At 42.3% G+C, this 21069-nt stretch overlaps 1 protein-coding gene across 14 annotated transcripts in view; it reads right to left on the bottom strand.

Moving 5' to 3' along the window:
* Lmo7 (LIM domain 7) overlaps positions 1–9121 on the bottom strand; it is a 190906-nt gene extending 181785 nt beyond the window's left edge. For 5 of the 14 annotated variants that reach the window (XM_075950028.1, XM_075950030.1, XM_075950032.1 and 2 more), the window contains exon 1: positions 8833–9002. In XM_075950028.1, coding sequence (XP_075806143.1) covers positions 8833–8901 — 69 coding nt within the window. In that variant the 5' untranslated portion in view covers positions 8902–9002. Of the gene's footprint in view, positions 1–8832 lie in introns of all 14 variants that reach the window. The other 9 variants (XM_075950031.1, XM_075950033.1, XM_075950038.1 and 6 more) reach the window with 7 other exon arrangements.
* Between the last annotated feature and the right edge of the window lie 11948 nt (positions 9122–21069).

The following is a 21069-nucleotide window of genomic DNA, read 5'->3' as shown; positions in this document are numbered from 1 at the left end:
AAAAAGAAAAAAAAACTAAATCCTAACATGACAAAATTAACTTTTCGTGTTGAGTGAAGCTGAGCCAGGAAAAGTCAGTTACATCAGAGGCTAAAAAGATTTCGAGTATTAAACATTAAAGGACATGCACTCTTTAATCTGTTTGCTTGCCCAGGAAATACTTAGTGCACTATTCCGAGCTTGAAAGCGAAATGAGTCCTTACTCATAAGACACTAAGGTTCTGGTGGGATTACCAGACAAAACAGATAAAGTATAAAAGCAAGTGACGGTGAGTGTCATGAACACAGAGCCTTCACTATCATCTACATTCATGTGCATAGCTCACACACACACACACACACACACACACACACATTATTAAAAGGTGTCCTACATGACATGGGAAGTCAAAATTACTAGCTACTTTAATCTTCAGTTATTCACTCTTCTCGACAAAACCATCGCTAATCACTTAAGTCAATTCATTCTGGTGTAGTTCAGACTCACGACCCCTTTCCATCCTAGAGGGTTTTACGCTTCTTTGTGTATACACCTAAATAAAATAAATATAAAAATCAAGCACTTACTGATAATAAAGCATACATAAATTTATTTTAATACATTTTCTTTTATATACATGGAATCAATCATTTGTTACAGAAAACTAATTCACATACTAAGAGGTTGATGTGCTTTTTTATATAAAGAATTAAATGTGAGAAGAATAGTTGATATTTTTATTTTAGAATTATCACTGCTGTAAGTGCTGTTTCACATAAATATGTAGCGCAAAATAGCAGAAGCATGCATTGGGCTGGCTCAGGAATTCTTAGAAATTCTATTCTAATCACAAGCCAAAGTTCATTTAATGATTTCTGTTATTGTTCTTTTATGAAACTCAAGTCAGCCATCCAAACTGCAATTGTTGAAATCAAGCATCCCATCACAATAAAATTCAAGGCTATATTAATTTGATACGTAACATGCTGAGAAATGATGGTGGGAAGCTATTAAAAATCTTTTCTTTTCCATAACTGTCGTGTTTCTGTCCGAACAAAAGACTTCATATGTACAGTAAGAACACTTCATTTCGAAACTCGTCCTAGTCTCTAAGGTAAGCGGAGGTGTTCCTGCCAGCACCTATTAACATTGCATGCTCTGATGGCAATCAAATGATCTCACCGCGGCCAAGAACCTCTTACAAAATCTCCCCACTAATCCTACTCAGGGCTTTTCTAAGATCTATCCTGCATGCCCTTCCATCCCTATGATACTTGAAGATGGACATAATGTCCTGGCACTGCGTACCATCATCAAGAGACACCTGAGCCCTGGGCTGAACACACTGTGCCCAGGGCTGAGCAGCAGTTTGCTAGTATGCTATGTGTGCTGCTGTATTAACCCTTGGAAAGGCTGCTGGCTTGGGCTGCTGTGATTCATCTCTAGGTTTCCTACTAGCCTCATCTCTTTAGCAAAGGAGCTGATTGGCTAAGCCATTCTGGTTCAGTGTTGCGCAGATACGACAGCTATTATCCTTGTGAAGCTTTCAGCACATCAAACAGGTTTTTAAAGAAACACACCCAATAATTACCTTCGGAAACTAAAGAGCAAGCACAGCTATGCGTAATTTATCACTTCTTTGGGCCCCGACACACTCTTGATAGGTAACAGGCTTAAGATCTAAAAGCAACAATTAAATAAGCCAGCCTTCTGGCTGGACATACACACATATTCATTCATCAAGGATTTGAGATCTGTCTGTCCAGAACTTGTAGGACAAGACAACACTATATCTCAAGTCTGAACAAGCACTTGGTATTCAGGGGAAGAGGGAATGCAAGGAGTACCAAAGCTGATTGGGTCAGTACACACCCTCCTTGTCACACACACACACACTGGAAAGGACTCGAGGACATCTATGCTCTACCAGTTTCTGAAGAAACACCGCCATCTGTGACTCAGGTTAGCCTTGGTGACTCACTGAAATGAGGCAACCCTCCTGGTCTTAACCTCGCCTTCCTCTCTCGTGAAAACCCAAGGAGTCGTCTGTTACCTAGACGGGGAAGACACCCAATGCTCTGAGAAGAAGCACAGGATCCATCACTCATCTTCTCCTGGAGGGGGAAAGGCCAACACTCATTTCTAACTTTAGCCAAAGTATCTGAGTTCTGCTCGGGATAGTGAATTCACTTCAAGCTGTTACACGTCCCCTTTGACTCAGGGGTCCGAGTCTGGGGCTGATCATGGACGTTGATGCACTGCAGGAATAAGCGGTCCTCTCCAGGACTTGATGAACACGTCCATGTCTAGTTTTCAGTCACCAGTAGACGATTCCAGTACAAACGTGCTGGTTCCCTCCCAGTTCCTCAGGAAGCTCCTTCAGCCTGTTGTTCGGCCTTCCTGGAGTCAGGCTATTCTGGTTCCTATTCCTGAGAATCTGTTCCGTCCCAAAGGATTTTAGGAATTCCCTGACCTCTCGGCACCTCTTCCTTTCCTAGGAGCCTTTTTGTTTAATTTGTCAAACAGATACTTTGTTCAAGAAAGGGTGAAATGTCATATAACAACGGAGGGGGAAATGTCATTAGGACACTTCTTGGCTATCCAAACCCACGAGAAATCGATGCAGTTTGGAGTGCTAACAAGCCACTTACAGAAGAGGTGGGACACACCGGACCCTTCTAGACGGGAACTTCCTAGAGTGAGAAACACAGGCTATCTTGACTGATGCGCTGCAGATTTAGTACACAGAGCTCCAACAGGTGTGCACTCCACCTACGCGTTTCTCGGTATAGAAGACATTTTCTCAGTAAGAACGCACTGCTCTCAACCACTCCTTGAGCTTACGTTGTATGCGTAGTTCATGTGTTTGAAAGCTACTACATCCCAGCCCAGTAGACAAGTGTGTTAGTGTCTCAAAGGCTGCCCTGTCCGACTCTGTAGGCCTACTTGGGCAGTCCCTCAGTGTACAAGCGGCCTTTAGAGCAGTGATCCGGCGGTGCTGTCAATCACCAGACGGTGATGTTGGAGTCTTCACCAAAGGCCTGCAGCAGAGTCTGTACTACTCTCCACTGGGAGAAGAAACGAGTTGTGGTCCTCAAAATGCTGCATTTTAAATCTGTTGAGCTCTAGCTGTAAGATTTTGCCTGTACTGAGCAAGCACTGCCAGGCACCACACCAAATACTCAAGGGAGGATACTTTGGTGCCCTCAGCTCCTTATCTCTGATGGAAAAGCAAACACTGCTGTAACAGACAGTAAGAAAATGGATGATCTCTCTGAAAGACAGGAAGTGGCAGAAGCAAAGGTCTAAGTTCAGAAGGAACTTCACATAAGGGCGATTTAACCTAAGTATGGAAAAACAAAGAATTCCTAACTTATGGAGTGGTCCATACCTGCCATCATGGAGGGAGGAAAAGTGTTCGGTAGGCATAGGGAGGAAAACTGTACGGTAGGCATAGGAAAGAAACTGTACGGTGGGCATAGGCACAAGCAGTTCTTATGGAGAACGTTGCTCTTCAGTCAACATCTCATTAAACTGCACAAATACCATTGGCTTAATAGGAGAAAACTACACAGTTATGAAGAAAAGGACCAAAAAATTAATAATAATAAGATAAATAAATGGGATCAGGTTGCAAAGAAGAATGAGTGACATGTTAAGGATTATGGACTTCAGAAGTTTCGTTAAAAAACACTTACAAAAATGAAAATAAATAATGTTCATATGGCTTCTCAGAAAATAAGGAACTGGCAAGATCAGGCTTATGCTTGGAGAAAGCTTCTATAGAAAGCCGCTATTAGAACCGCCTAGATGACTTTCTATGCTTTTTAATGTGTGTCTATGTGTGTGTCCATGTGTATGCATGTGTGAATGTCTATGTATGTGTTGGTGTGTATGTGTGAGCATATGTGTGTGACATGCCCATTGTCACAAAGAGTCCACAGAGGCCAGAAGAGGGCATCAGATCCCCTAGCGCTGGAGTTACAGGTGATTGCAGTCCAGGACCTAAACTCAAGTCCTCAGCAAGAGCAAAGACAAATGGAGGGCTGTGGTTCAGTGGTTTTCATAACAGCCATACAGACCAAAAAGTGGAGATGATTCCACTCTACCATGGGCAGATTATATTTGTTGAGCATGAAAAGGAAATAACGTAAGGCATGGAAGTGGGGTAGAGCTAGCACCCCATTGGTTACACCTGATATTTGTCTTATTTGACCATGACTTGAACAGTAGGATGCTTGCTATTGACTGAGACATGGCTATTTGTTAAAAGTATAGATTACCCTCTTTGTATATCACACTAACTACACCATACCAAGAAACTTTATAATTCAACTTGACAAATGAAATTAGACGCATTGCTACAATGTGGCGGTGCACATCTTTAATCCCAGAACTCGGAAGGCAGAGGTAGGCAGATCTCTGAGTTCAAGGCCAGCCTGGTCTACAGAGTGAGTTCCAGAACACAGAGAAACCGTGTCTCAAAAAAAAAAGAAAAAAGGAAAAACAAACCAAGAAAGAAAATTACACCTGTTACCAAATACGCTTCTCTGAATTTAGAAACAGTTTCACATGGATATTTGTCACGCTATCTGCGTTTGAAAAGCACCAGTACACATTCAGGAGACTTTCATTTGACCTGAAGACAGCACTGGTGTATAGAGAGCATTCCATATATTACAGACCTCAGGTGGGCAGTCATGGTTAGAAAGGGTACAGTTCAGAGAGAAAGAGGGGTAGAACTTCAACTCTACCAATAGTAGACCTGGAAAGTACAATTTTAAACCCAAGGCATTCTTTAAATTCTTCAAATTCTTTAGCAAGAGGCAAACAGAATAAGTAAGAGGACAGCGAGAGAATGTCTTTGAAGGGTGAGGGACCAATAGGAAGCAAACAAGGATCGGATCCGAGACTCTTATTCTGGTGCTGGACTTGGCAGTGTACCCGAGCTGGCACCCTTCGATCCCTTCACAGGATGATAGTGATACCAAAGGACCCAGACCCCGAGATAAGAGGAAGGACAGGTGAGCAAGGAGGTAGTGAGTCAAGCGGGCCTGGTCTGTGCCAGCTATCCACACAGCAGCTTTCAACCCTCAAGCCTGGAGGGCAACATGAACTCACTAGACTAGAAACCAGAGACCAAGCGAGGCGAGGAAGAGCATTTCGGGTTTTCAATCTCATCGGTCTTCTATCTGCTTAAGTTAAGGGTTTGTCCCTAAGCAGACAGAGGCAGCTATTAGGTACGGGAAATTAAAAGGTACAGCAGAAGCACACTAAAATTAGTGAGCCCATCTAGGCTGTGTTTTCTTCCACTTCACCACCTACCTACTCCATGACCTTGCCCAGAGAGTGTTGGCTGCAAACCATTGCCTAACTCAGTTTTAACCAATGTTTAATCATAAACTAGCCCTGCTACATTATAAATATTCCAAACAACGTTTCCGCTTAGATGATTCATCCGACATCATTCTGTGGCGTTATCTTAAAGGACACCACCTGCATTTATTTCCATTGCAAAATTACTCCCCGAGTAGACAAACCTCTTTAGTATTCTCATTCTTCCTAAGAATCTCAATAGAACTTAACATGAAGGAGAGGAGAGATCAACAGAATGACAATAGCCCTCACATCCCGCTTGCTCCATAGCTGCCCCCCCAAATGAATTTAAATAGCTTTAACTTTGATTGTAAGAATGATCCATTAGGGATTTGCCATCACAGAGAGAAAATGGAAGTGGAGAGTGCACATTCACGTGGAGTCCAGTCACCATTTAAAGTTTGACCTGGCTCTTGGACTTTCTTGACCTTGGGAGGGTCAACACTGCAGCTGACAAGGTAGGGTAGGGAGCCCAGTGAAAAAAGGAAGCAGCTAGGCTCAGTCCCCAGCTCCAGCACAGCAGAAAGTATAGTTACATAGAAAACTCTAGGTGAAGATAGAATTGCAAGCTATGTTCTGTGCAATGTCACATGTCATAACACATTACATACAATGTATACATAAGATGCATGAATTGGAAGCTTATGTAGAAAAAAATCAACAGAAAGAGCAACATAGAGCAAGAATATTAACACCAGGGAACTTGATGTCAGTATCCAGTTTGTGTTCCAAAATGACAGAGAAACACTTGATTTTTGAACTAAGGGTCCTTGAAAGCAATAGGTTGTGATGATCAGAGTTAGACATTCTATTTGGCAACAGAATATTTTAAACACAAGTTTAATCGTAAAGAAAACACTAACAAGATAACCAGCTGGCAACACTTCAAATGCACAGGGAACTCCTAAGGAATAGTTGACAAACATTTTTAGTAGAGGCCAGGTGGAGGTAGCCCATGCCTTTCGTCCCAGCACTCAGGAGGCAGAGTCAGGCAGATATCTTGCAAGCAAGTTCCAGGACAGCCAGGGCTACACAGAGACACCCTGTCTCAGAAAACAAACAAAAACTTAAGTAGGAATATGCAGACAGGTATGATAGAGCATGCCTTTAGTCCCAGCACTCTGGAGCCAGAATAGGTGATCCCCATAAATTTAAGGCCAGCCTGATCTACATAGCAAGTTCCAGGCCATCTATAGCCTCACAATGAAACCCTGTCTCAAAATATGTATATATATAAATACAAAAATTATTCAAATTTTCTCAACAAACACTGAACAGTAGCCCAACTGGTGTGTGAGGGGAAAGCATTTAATTTTAATTTCTCTCACTATATTAAAGGGATCTGAGAGGAGCTTTAGAAACACTGCCCTCTTCGTGAATAAGGAATGTACCAAGTTGCCAAATTACTGCTGCTAAGCCTTCCCGTAGACTGGAATAGAAGGGAAGATGAGTGAGCACACTTGCCAGGAGTTCACAGAATGCAATTTTTTTTTACAGAATTGTAAGCATGCTTAGATAAGCAAATAGTAGCGACTTTCCTAAGATCTAGAAGCCAACCACTGGTGGGAAATGATCTATATCCACAGTTCCACAAAGAAGCGTAAGTCTTGCAAACCTAGAAGTTGAATGACCAAAATCTGCCAATCAACCAGGAGTCCTGTACGAATGAAAAACCCCCCAAATCCCTTCCATTCTCCCTTTCCCCCATCCTCCACACTCAAATGAAAAGGAGAATTGTGAGTTTAACTTGCTTTCTGAAATTCTACAGAGCAAACACCATTAGTGGAAAATTCCAGGTGAAGCCTTGACTTTTCCAGGTTTGTGAAGGAGCAAAGTTATTTCTCTTCACGACATTGCTGGGATTTTTCCACTCTCATTTCCATTCTGAATACAGTGTTTATAACTTCTCCCACCTCCCATGCCCTCCCTCCCATCTTTCTAAGTCACCTTGAGACAACTCAAAGTTTCAGCCCATAAAGGCACCAAAAGCCAGCTTCTGAGACATCCCTACCGTCTAGAAAGCAATGCCACTCACATCTCATGTTCTTTCACTGAAAAGTAAAAATGTAACATCACTTAACATTTATTATTTTTATTTTTCCCAAATAAATACATAAATACATGTTTTTAATGGGTGTGTGTCTGTGTGTGTGCGCGCGCGTGCGCACACGTGCACGCAAGCACAGGTATGTGTGTTTGGAAACTAAAAGTCCATGTCAGGTTTTTTTCCTCAGTCTCTTCTTGGTCTTTTTTTGTTTGTTTGTTTTTGTTTTTGTTTTAATATGCAGTGTCTCTTGCTGAAGCTAGAACTCACCACTTTGGCTAGGCTAGCTGACCAGGTAGTCAGCAAGTCGCATGGATCCTTCTCTCTCTACGGCCTTGTCTGTCCTGGGGTTGCAGTAACTTCTTACATGAGTGCTGGGGATCAAAACTCAGGTTCTCAAGCTAGTGAGATTTAGTGGGTCATCTCCCCAGCCCTACAGATGTTTCTTTAAAGAAAATAAAATTATATATGTATACATATATACATATATATGTGTGTGTGGTTTCTCTGACATTCTTCCTTTTCCCAGGGACTCTTTAAGCTTAATTTGAATATTTAAATATGTTATTGAGGGACTTGGGTGTGATTTAGGAGTAGAGCTCTTCACAAGCATGCCCAAGGCCTGGATTAAATTCCTAGCGACTGGATAAAGTAGCATGTGGCACCAATAATTCCAAAATGACTTCAATGCTGGTGTAGGAAACATTTTTATAACATGAAGGAAGTCACTGATATTCCCACATTTGGAAGGAGTCTTTTGACCCATCCGAAAAAACATCTCAGTCTGGAGAGTCATAACAGTGCTAGAGCACAGGAGTGGGAGGAGTTCAATCACAAACATACATGCGCACACCCCCCTCCCCAACTTGTCAACCCCAGAATAAATAGCCTAGTCCGAAGGCAACATAGGGGCTGTCTCTCCTTCACAGGAGTGAAGGGAACGGAAGACCTTATCTGTGAGGCACAGCTGGAATAGCAAAACATCTGTAAAAGCCTAGGATGGTTTAGCTTTTTAACTCCAGAGCGGATGAAGGGTAGACTCACCCTCACACTGAATACACTGTCTACCCAGGTGCCTGTCAGGTATCAACATCGCAAAGAAATACACCCAAGGACCCCGGCCTAGCTCTGTGTAGCTTTCCGGGAAATGCTTTCACGGAGACGTCTGAGGAAACGGGTCCTGAACTGGTCCTCTGGGGTGCACGGTACTAAAACCTAGTGGGCAAGCGCTGGGAGATCCGCAAGAAAGTTCGAGGAAGGATAGGCATCGGGGTGTTGGAAAGAGAGAAATTGCACGGTGTCCCAAATTACCTCTTCTTTACTCAGCTAGGTTCACCGGACATAAGCTCAGATTGCCTGGGAACCCGGTCACTAAAAGACTCCAGACCCGAGGGCGCAAACTCATCTGCAAAGAGCTGTAAACGACACTCACCTCTACCCATCTCTGAGCCTCTGCAAATGCAGCCGAGCAATCGGCCTCGGCGTCCTCCATCCCTTCCATCACTAGAGCAAGAGAAGGGAGAAAGCAGCTAAGTGGGTGCACTCCGGGACCCAGACGCGTTCCCCTCCCTTTGTTGCGACGTGCAGTTTAAGTTCAGGAACCTAGCACAACTTGCAGGTATTGCTTTCTCAAAACTCCTGAAATCGGATCAAACTCAGCGAGACTGGGGCAGGAGAGAGGAGGTAAAGAAGCTGACTAGAAGCGGTGCACAGAGAGAGCCTGGACTCCTGGGAACTTCAAAAGTCATGAGCTCAGGCGCCGCCCTTAGCAGTGGCCCCGCCCCACCCCACCCCCTCCGTTCCGGTCCTCGCCCGGGTCCTTGCTGCCACCACTTTGGTCAGACTATCTGGGCGGGGAGATGCTCCCCAGCCCGCATCCTTCCCGCCTCTGCCAGCCTTCCCTGTCCCAGGCTCTCGGGAGGCGGTGCCCCTACAGCCTGCGGCCTGACATACCAGAAATAGCTGCACACAATTGCACCTTTCCGGGCCAAGAAACTTCCCCCGCGGGGACGCGGAGCCGCCTGGCCTGGCTGCCACTGCCCTCCGGCTCCACGGAGCCCGCTGACCCGTCCCAGACGCTCCGCAGTCCCCGCGACCCCCCAGGCTTCCGGCCGCAGGTGAGGGGTCTGGCTTGGGTACGTGCGGCCGGTCCCCTAGCCGGGGCTGGCTCCGCTCCGCCCAGATTGCAGGTGGGTCGGGAGGAAGAGACCTGCCTCTTCAGTTGTCCCCTCTGGCCACAAGAGGTATGGTGAACCGAAAGAACTTGGCTTTTCACCCACCTCGACACACACACACACACACACACACACACACACACACACACACGCTGGGCTCAGTTCTGGACATTGGACCGCCTTTTCCCGGAGTTAGTCAAAACTCTGACCTCTCGTGGTGTGTCAGCGGTGACCAGTTTTACAGTGTGAGCAGAGGGCCTGAGTAGGTGCGGTGTGCAGCGACAGATCTGCGAGGTGCGCAGGTGGTCCAATGCCTGTGGGCCCTGGGACCTCGCTCCCGCCTTCAGAAACCCCAACCAGGCCACCTAGGACTTCACCTTGGTAAAATGATAAAAATTGGCCCTTCTTTTCTGGAAGAGAAGCGACTTTTCATTCTTATGTTCCCGATTGGCTGTTTATTTGGAGGGTGGGGGCTAAAGAAAGGCTTAACACACGGCAGAGAACCTAGTCTAAGGAAACAGCCTTGCTTCTTCTGTACTTCATGACCGCTAGCAGCTGGCCTATCTTGATTCATTTTCTCTACTGCATACAGACAGTTTTAAAATCAGATACATTTCAGCCCTAAATATTCCATGATCCAGTTCGTCTTTAAAGGACATTCTCCTGCATTGTCAGAATACCATTGCACATATAACTAAATAAAGCCAATAAAATTGCTAATTCATAACCACCCAGGCTCGGGTTTCCCTATCGGATCCCAAAACAGCTTTTGTGCCTGGACTTACCTAGACCAAGAGGCAATCAGTGAATCTACATTCCATCTGATTGCAGAATTTTTACCCTAGAAGGGCCTCCTTCTCCCACTTCTTCCTTTTTTGGAATGGCATTGTGCGTTGAAAAAAGCAGGCTGCCTTCTGGATTTGTCTTATGGCTTTTTTGTGGTGTTCTCAACATATTTCTTTCTCAGTATTTCCTGCCTCTTGGAAGTTAGATCTAAAGACTGGATTGAAACTCATTTGCTCTTATGAATGAAGACCATCTGGATCAGGGTGACGGTTTCTGTTTATTCCGCAGGTTTATTTTGGTTCAATCCTTTTTTGTTTTTTTATGTATTGGCACCCACTGTAATCAGTGGGTCTGTTTAGAAGAGCTGGCTGACAAGCTTCGGGGATGCAATTGTTCCTGCTGTGGTGGGAAACCATTGACCAGACCATCTCTGTGTGCCGCCTACACCCTTATTAAGCCAAACCCAAGAAGAGGGTGGAATGATTGAAGAAAACAAGAAGACATTTCTCTGCTTTTCTCAAGCCCAGAACTTCTCTGTATTTAGTAAACATGGCAATAAATACTCAATACCATGCTAGACGCTTTCATTTAAGGGAACAGAAGGGTTTGTTGTTTTGAGACAAGCCCTCGCTAGGTAGTCTAGAATGGGCTCAAACTCATGGCATTCCTCCTGCCTTGGCCACTTCAGTGCTGAAGCTACAGATATGAACTACTGAAATCCTTAGAGACATTAGAGCATCTGTAGTCCAGCACAGTGGGACAGAGGGCTTTTAAACTTACTGTATTAAACACATGCTTCCGGTCTGAAGCATCTGCCAGGGCAATGGCGTCAATGAGCAATGCACCCCACAGACTCAAGCACTTGAACACTTGGTCCCCAGCTTTCTGGGGAGGTTACAGAGTGTATAAGAGGCACAGCCTTGCTGGAGAAGTATGGCCCTGGGAGTTGGCTCTGAGTGTTTAGCACTTCAGCTCACTCAGTGTTTTAGGTGTGGTTGAACATGCGCCTTCCCAGATGCATGCTCCGATTACCTGCTGCCATCCCTCCCCAGCTGCTGTGGGCTCTGATGCCCTGGAGCTGCAAGGGAAAACAAACTCTTCCATAATTGCTTTAGTCATAGTGTTTCCTCACAGAAAAAAGAAAAAGTGACTAATACATGTTCTGTACCTGATGTTATTCTTAGGACGCAGCTGCCCAGGATGGGAAGTGACAGACCCGGGAACCTGAGTAACCTTATGTTACCCGTTACCAAATCTTCGGTTTTGCCATCCAAAAAGTGTGGGATGGTAACATCTCAAACGAATTGTTTTTTGTAATAATTAAATATTATGGTAAATATGACTTTAAAAGCCCAAGAGCACACTTACCATGGAGGAGACACTCTGTAATTATGGTCATGTCCCTTTGGATGCTCTCTCCCTCTCTGTGCGTTTGTCTTTCACATACAGAATTTTCCTACTGAATGGAAGTGCCATTCATTTCTTCAGACGCACGTATAGCAAGGCTGTAGTGTATTGAAAACTCCATCTAACGTCAGCTCAGCCACCAACCATTCCTTAGCCTCCTTGAAGTTGCAAGTTCACAACTCAGAACATGTAAGCACAATTCTTTGTTTCATTATTTCAGATATTAAGCTATTTTATCTTTGTAGAAGATGCATCCAGTTTTATAGAAAAAGATCCTAACCTTAGGAGTTTAAGATAAAATTCACAGCAAATAAATACCTTCAGTCAGTGAGGTGGCTCAGCAGATAAAGATGCTTGTCGCCAAGCCCGGCTGCCTGAATTTGATCCTGGAGCCCACATGGTGGAAGGAGAAAACAGATTCCCATAAGTTCCCATAAGTTGTCCTCCAGACTTCACACATGTGTTAGAAAGCATGTAAACAAATACATACACAAAGAGACCGTGTACACAAATACATACAAAAAGAGGCATAATAAAAAATTTAAGCATCCTGCATGCATATGGTGCACATACATAAACATGGACATACACCCATAAAATAAATGTTTAAATAGTTTTTAAAATTAAGGCATCAAAAAATTTTATTGTTAAGAAAAGTTAACCACATAGAAGAGGGCATGTGACTCATGCCTGAGTCCTGGCACTCAGGAAGCTATTGTAGGGGACTAGGCAGTTCACAATCAACCTGGGCTACAGAGTAAGTCCGTGTTTTGGGGAACAAAAACTTAAATAGGTAAACATGTTAAATAATTGTCCTGTTTTCTATGCATTAGTGATGAAACACACTGTTCATTTCATTAGCGGGGAAGGGGCCACTATTGAGGGGTATTTGAACACTGTATGAAGATATATTGTTGTGATTAGTTTAATAACTAGCTGAATGGCCAGAAGTAAGGCAGGAGGTATAGGCAGGACTTCCGGGCAGAGAGTGGGAGTAAGTAAGAAATGAATCTAGGCTCATGAAGGACGCCATGGAGATGCAGAAGAGTGAGACACACAGAATGGGAGAGAGGTAAAAGCCATGTGGTAGAATGTAGATTAATAAAAATAAATGGGTTAATTTAAGTTAGCAGAACTAGTAGGAAAAGCCTAAGCTAAGGCCAAGCTTTCATAATAAGTCTTCATGCTCTTATTTGGGAGCTGACAGCCCAAAGATAAATTCGATTACTGGCCATACTGGCCACAGTCTTTCTGGAAACTCACTTGACAATAAATATCAAATGTTGCTAAAATGTGCATGGTCTATTCCAGAGTTCTATTCCTGGGGATTGATCCTAAAGACATGAGCAAAGATAGAAACAGGCACGGAAGAAACATCTGCAACGGATGCAGACACCCCACCCACGCCTTCCTTTCTAGGAACACGGGCAACCCCACACTAAGGAGTGTGGTCAGCAGACACTCACAGCTGTTGCACCTCCTAGATTGGCAGCTGCTGTGAAAAGCAGCCTCACCTAAGGCCAAGCCCTCTCAGAGCAGCTGCCTTCACTAAATGACTTGAGATAGAAAACTCAGCTGTCCCTGTCTAGTGAGGGAAGAGGCTAACTTGTAACTGGAGGGTTCTCATCCTGCCTGGTCTCTCGGTTGCTTTTAAAGTAACTGCTTAAAGGCTTAACATTAATTATATACTGTTTGGCCTATTAGCTCAGGCTTATTGTTAACTAGCTCTTACAACTTAAATTAATCCATTTCTGTTAGTTTGTATTTTATCACGAGGCTCATGGCTTGTTACCTCACATCTTGTTCCTCAAAGTTGGCCCCAAGTGACAGACCTCTTTCAACAAGGCTACACCTCCTAATCCTTCCCAAACAGTTCAACCAACTGGAAATCAAGTATTCAGACATATGAGCCCATGGAGACCATTTTCATGCAAACCACCACATCACGTTTCTTTCTTTTCTTGAAATGTGCCTCTCTTTTTTACCTGCCCACATATCTCCTCTTCCTTTCTTCCCTTGCAGAAACATTCAAAACATCTTGGAAAATCCTGGCTAAGTTGGATATATATTCTTTATACAATCACAACTCCTTTCCCAAAACTTCATGCTGATTTCCTCACCAAATCAGGTATCTGGACTGGTTCCATTCCTATGACTCAATATATAGAACAAAGTTTTGATAGTGGTAAGAATAAAAACATCACTGATTATCCAGGTACATACCTGTAATCCTAGTATTTAGGAGGTAGAGGCAGGAAAATCAGGAGTTCAAGATTATCCTTGGGTATGTAGTTCAAGATGAGCCTGGGCTGGCGTAGACCCTGTCTCAAAACAAAACAAAAAATCAAGAAAAGAAAAAAAACTACTGATTGTTATTGTAACTAATACAAGAATTACTTTACTGCAGAGGTTCTCGATAGAAGTACTAACAATTTGAACTGGATAATTCTTTCTTAGAAGTGACAGTCTTGTGTGCTGTAGGTTATTTAGTAACCTTCCTTTCCTATATCAACTAGAATCCAGTACTCTCCTTATAGGTGTACCAATCAACAGTCTTCACATTCACTGCTGAATTTCCCCCAGGGCAAGTCACCCATATTGAAGGACTATCATTTTGGGTTTTCAGAGGCAGATTGACTTTGTGAGGAAATGCTTTGGTATATCAAAAGTGTATCTTAGATCCATGTTTCTTGCAGCAAATGAGTTGAGTATGGTTGAAAGGACTTAGAGCGAATTGAATAAAAAAAAACTTGTGAAGAAAACTGGATGGTGCATGGGGCAAAGAGAAAAGGGATGTGGTGTGGTAGTGGGCAGAGTTGATAGAGGTAGATACGGTGGAAATTGTTCTAATAAAACCATTCAAATTTTCACTGAACTTGGTCATTGCTCATGAGTGTTGCTGTCTTTGTGTATGCACAGATAACTAACATTTGGATTACATGAACATTTCTTGTGCTTTCCAGCAGCATCATTAACCAGAAGAATCATTTCTTTATGGTAGATAAAGATTATAATATACATAACAACGATTATAATTATCCCATTTCTAATTACTCCATGTCAACCCATAAAAATGAATCCTTCAGGGTTAGTGATGAGGGTATTATGATGTTGATAGTACTTGTATAATGGCATTCAGACAGGAAGGCTCAATTCTGTGTTTGGACATGAAAGCTAGAGGAGGGGGGAAAGAAGCCAGAATGCTATAGATGATGATTAAGAAATGAACATAATGGTGGAAGAATAGGTGTGCCAGGAGATGCATGAAGAACTTCAAGGGGTATTGCCTGCATCATCACTCCCCAGCGGACAGACTGGCTTTCTCAGACAGCCTAAGGAGGAGTGCTCTGCCCAGAGGACTAGGGCAGGGTTCCTAAATTTATATTCTGATTCTGTTGAATGGTTAACCAGCCAAGAAGGGAAAGACAAGATGAGAAGCCCTTGTTTCTTATCGACCTTCCCCCTAGATGTACAGACCTGTCATTAAGAGATCAGCTGAGATGGTAACTTTCAAAACATGGGGTCAGACCAGTAATTTAAAGAGCAGTTGGTTATTTTCTGCCAGCAGTAAAGATATAGAGATGTTTCTGAGTCTCTCTCTCTTTTCTCTTTTAACATAAAAAAAAGAGTTTTCCACCCTCAAACTCAAATTATTAGCATAAGTTTAAGGTCTTTTTTTCCCCTCTCAGGGTTTCTTGTGATAGACAGAATTAGGCATCCATATTATAATTCTTTGAGTGAGAGCAGTGAGATCAAAAGGACTTACCCTAGAATTAGCTTTAAAATAAACTATTGGGAGTCCTGGGAAAGAAGGAATGAGCATGTGTTTACTAAACTCTTCCTGAAGCTCAGTGAAATGAGTGAAATAAAGTCTACATTTCCCTAGAATGATATTTTTAGTAAGGATAATCAAAGCTGAAAATAGCCAAGTCTCATTTTTCCTTACAACATATTTATATTTTTCTTTGCGTCTTTCTGTTTGGGCAGAGAATTTCTACCTAATCTCCCACTAACTACATTCAATAGAAGAAATAACCTCCTATTGCCTTAGTTTGTTTTCCCAAAAATATTAGGAAAAGTTAAAGTATTATTATATATACTTAGAACCATGACAGCCGACAAATACTTGGGTAATCTCAGGAGACTGAGGCAGGGGGTTTACAGGCTCGAGGTCATCCTGAGCTATGTAGTAAAATCCTGGCTCAAAAATATCAAAACTAGCAAAAAACTGAAAAATATATAATGAAAATATTAAATTACAAAACTGATTGGTCCTCAAAACAAGGCTCAGGTTACAGCCCTGAATTAGCCATCTGATTACAGGGACATCAAGGAAGCCATCACCTCTACAGAGTGAGAAGAAACTTTATACACACTGTGAGCTGGACACCCTGGCTATTGGTTCAGCAATATGTTGTGACCAGAATTGTCTCTAGGGAAACAGATCTGGTCTTCCCTCTCTAAAGTTAGAATATGCTTGTCTCTACTGTAGACTTTATTGGTTACTAGTGACAAAGTCACCAGTCAGGCTAAACTAGTCTAGTCCATTGTAATTGAAATTTAAAAAGAAATTTATGAAACTAGGACTTTCTGTGGACAAAGAAGACATCTATCTATCTGCTGCTTTATTTCTGTTAGTGAAATAATTAACAAGGGGGGATTCCTGTCTAAGACTTTGATATGGATGACAGTCAAACACACATACACACGCACGCACATGCACACACACATGCACATGTATACATGATCTGCTGCTAGATATTTACAACATGAGTAATAAGTTTCTGAGTATGTTCTATACAATCAGAAGAATGCAAGAGGCAAAGGTGGAAACCATGTTGCATTTATCATGGACATAAAAAATCCTTTGAGAAAAATTTTAAAGAAATGTTTTCTCTAACATGGAATGACATGATGTAATCATTAGCAATAATTATTTGATCATGGGAGATCTTGGGTAAGTATGTTTTACTTAAGAAGATACTTGATGTGGGATTCCCTTCTGTATGCTGTGAATACCTTTGGTTAATAAAGCAACTGTCTTGTCTTGTGATAAGGCTAAAGAGTAGAGCCAGGTGTGGGAAAACTAAACTGAATGCTGGAAAAAGGAAGGTGGAGTTTAGAGATGCCATGTAGCCGCAGCCGGGAACAGACGAGTAGGAACCTTGCCAGTAAGCCACAGCCACAGTCACATGGCAATACACAGGTTAATATAAATGTGATAAATTAATATTTAAGAGCTAGCCAATAAGAAGCTAGAGATAATAGGCCAAGCAGTGATTTAAATAATATAGTTTCTGTGTGATTACTTCTGGAGTATGAGCAGCTGGGAATGAACAAGCAGCCTCCTAGAACAGATACTCAGAAAAAATGACAAAAGCCAGGAAGAATAGGAGAGGTCATTATTTACTTCCTACTGGTCCAGAAGCTTCAACCTAGATTGTACTTGGGTGTGAGCAACCATTTCATTACGCAGCTGTGGTTATTTGCCACCATCTCTGTCACTTCCACCACTCAAAGTCTGAGTATGAACCCCTATATGGAGCCTTCTATGTGAGCGAATGAGTCTCAGAGCAAGTAGTAAGTAAATAGAATATCCAACAAGGTAGATCTCTGGGTAGAACATGGGGTTGGAAAACCACATAACTGCACAGTCTAGCTTTTTGGCTTTATATTGTGAAAATGGCTGTGTTCAAATGAAGGATTAATGTAGGAGAAGGTACTGATATATTCTAATTCCCTTCTCAGTTCTAGAAACTGTCGGTAGGGAAGATGTTAACTTTTCTGTAGTGGTACCTTGAGGAGTGGCTAACGCCCAACACGAGACGAAGTCCCACTAGGAAGGGTCACTCTGTCACAGATGGGGACACTGAGTCAAAACTGAGAAACTAACAGAAGCAAATAACTGAGCCAGAGAAGAATGGAGACATATGCTCTTGAGTGCTTTGAGAGCAATAGGAAGACTGGGGTGGGCAATTAGAAAAGGCCAGGTGGTGGTACAGTTTATAACCCCAGAACAGCACTTGGGAGGTCAAAGAAGGGCTGGTTTGAGTCAATTCTGAACTACATATAAGATATCTAAGGAATGGGGAGAAATAACAAGAGAATGAGGAGGAGAGAACCAGGGACACCTTCAGACAGAAGCCAGGTATCTGCCAGCCAGACATAGAGAAGCAGTGAAAGTTAGAAATATAAAAGTAAAAAAGGTAAAAAGCTCTGAGGCAGCTGGATGGTGGTGGTGCACACCCTTAATCCCAGCACTTGGGAGGAAGAGACAGGTGTATCTTTGTGAGTTCGAGGCCAGCCTGGTCTACAAGAGCTAGTTCCAAGACAGGCTCCAAAGCAACACAGAGAAAACCTGTCTTGAAAACAAATCAAAAAAAGAAAGAAAGAAAGAAATTTTAAAAGGGGGCGTGAGTGTGGGACCTCTGAGGGAGCAGACTGGAGCCAGAGACCTTTGTGGAACCAACCTTAAGCCAGGGATTTCTGCAGGAGTGGATCTAGACCAGGGACATTTAAAGAAACAGGTCTGAGCCGGCAACCAGGCCAGAGCAGACCTGAGACAGCAAACTCCACAGGAGCAGAGCAAACCCCGGGAGCTCTGAGTGACCTCCAGGAATACCTAGTGACCAACAGGGTAACTGGAACCATGGCATTGGTTGCACCATGAGGAGCAACCATCTGAGCCTTGGATGCACTGGCACCTGAAAGATTAATTACCAAAGTCACAGACAGCCCAACTCCACCAATTAGAGAAAAAGATGAGTAGACAAGATAAGAACACACATAACACCACAAAGAACAATATGATACCAGTAATAATTTAGTGACCCTACAATAGCAAGACTTGAACAACCAAATATAGATGAAGCAGAAAAAAATGACCTAAAAAAATAACTTTAGGAGAATGTTTGAGACTCTTAAAGAGGAAATGAAAAATTCCCTCAAAGAAATGGAGGAAAAGACAAAAAAAAATGGAAGACATCAACAAATCCCTTATTTAAAAAAAAAGAAAAAGCAATCAAACACATAAAAGAAACCATTCAAGGCTTGAAAACTGAAATAGAGACAATAAAGAAAACACAAACTGAGGGAATTATAGAAAAAGAAATCATAAGAAAATGATCAGGAACCACAAATGCAAGCATAAACAGCAGAATACAAGAGATGGAAAAGAGAATCTCAAGCGCTGAAGATACAATAGAGGAAATAGACTCATCAGTCAAAGAAAACATACAAAAGCTTAACACAAAATATTCAGGAAATATGGGACACCATGAAAAAACCAAACCTAAGAATAATAGGTATAGAAGAAGTTCAACTCAAAAGCACAGAAAATATATTTAACAAAATAATAGAAGAAAACTTTTCCAACCTAAAGAAAGATATGCCTATGAAGATACAAGAAGCTCACAGAGCACCAAATAGACTAGATCAAAAAAAAATCCCCTCTCACATAATAATCAAAACACTAAACATACAGAATAAAGAAAGAATATTAAGAGATGCAAAGGAAAACATATAAGGGCAGCCCCATCAGAATTACACCTGACTCCTCAATGCAGTCAATGAAAGCCAGAAGGTCATGGTCAAGCATCATCCAGACATTAAGAGACCATGGATACCAGCCCAACTACTGTACCCAGCAAAACTTTCAATTACCGTAGAAGGACAAAACAAGATATTCTATGACAAAACCAGATTTAGCCAATACCTAGCCACAAACCCAGCCCCATGCAAAGTACTAGAAGGAAAACTCTAACCCAAGGAAGTTGGTTACATCAACAAGAACACAGACAATTGATGAACTCACAGCAGAAAATCCTTAAAAAGGGGAAAACACACAAATTAACATCACCAACAATGAAAAGTAAATTAACCGGAGATAGCAGGCACTGGTCATTAATATCCCTTAATATAAATGGACTCAACTCACCTATAAAAAGACACAGGCTAACAGATTGGATATGAAAACAGAATCCATCTTTCTGCTGCATACAAGAAACACACCTCAACCTTAAAGACAGACATTGCCTCAGAGTAACGGGTTGGGAAAAAATTTTTCCAATCAAATGGATCTAAGAAACAAGCTGGTGTAGCTATCCTAATATCTAACAAAATAGACTTTAAACTAAAATCAATCAAAAGAGACAAGGAAGGACATTTCATATTAGTCACAGGAAAAATCCATCAAGAGGAAATTTGGATTGGTATTTTTTAAAGTAATAAAATAATAAAAAAGAAGAAATCCCAATAATGAACATCTATGCCCTAAATACAAGGCCACACTCATATGTAAAAGAAACATTTCTAAAGATTAAAACCCATATTAAACCCCTCACACTAATAGTGGGAGACTTCAACACCCTATTCTCACCACCGAACAAGTCAGTCAGACAAAAAAATGTGGTGACTGGGGGTCGAACTCAGGTCCTCATGTTCACACAGGGAGTCATTTCCCCAACCCCTCATGTTGAAATAGGAGCGGCGGGGCTGCATCCCCGGCACCCGGCTGCCCCCACGGCTAGCTTTACCCGAAATAATTACACGGAAACTGTATTCTTTTAAACACCGCTTGGCCCATTTCTATCTAGCCTCTTCTAGGCTAGCTCTCGCACCTGGACTAGCCCATTTCTAATAATCTGCTGTAGCCCACGAGCTGGCTTACCAGGAATGATCTTAACCTGCATCTGTCTGGAGTGTGAGAATCATGGCGACTCCTGACTCAGCTTCTTTCTCCCAGCCTTCTGTTCTGTTTACTCCTCCCACCTAAGTTTTAACCTATGAGGACCGAGCAGTTTCTTTATTGCTTAACTAATGAAATCAACAGATTGATATATGACACTCCCACATCACCCTCACATTACAATTTTTATTTTTTAAGTGATTCAAAATTTCTTCATACTGTATCACCACTGTGCCTTTTGATTTTTCTTTTGAGATCAGAATTGTATATCCAGGCTGGTGGGAACTCATTATGTAGGTCCTTCTACATCAGCCTTTTAAATAGGTGGGCCTAAAATCACGTATTACCACACCCAGCTTTCAGAAAAATAATACGTACTAATAACTCATGCTGCTGAAATCATATGCCAAAGAAATGGTGTAACCAGAAGGATGCTGGGAAGGTGCTAAGTTTTAAAGGCATGCTCAGGTGAGGTGGAAGTCAGATTTCAGGATTCTATTTCTTGCTGTATCTGTTAAATAGAACTGATGCCAGTTGTATATCAATGTGAGCCCTGCTCTAAGCGTTCTTGTTTGATCCCTTGAACTCAAGGCTTTTACTTCTCAGGGCTCTTAAA

Source organism: Microtus pennsylvanicus, chromosome 15 (assembly GCF_037038515.1).
Source record: "Microtus pennsylvanicus isolate mMicPen1 chromosome 15, mMicPen1.hap1, whole genome shotgun sequence".
Lineage (NCBI taxonomy): Eukaryota > Metazoa > Chordata > Mammalia > Rodentia > Cricetidae > Microtus > Microtus pennsylvanicus.
Note: the sequence above shows the minus strand (reverse complement) of the source record. Positions and strands in the feature narration are given on the sequence as shown.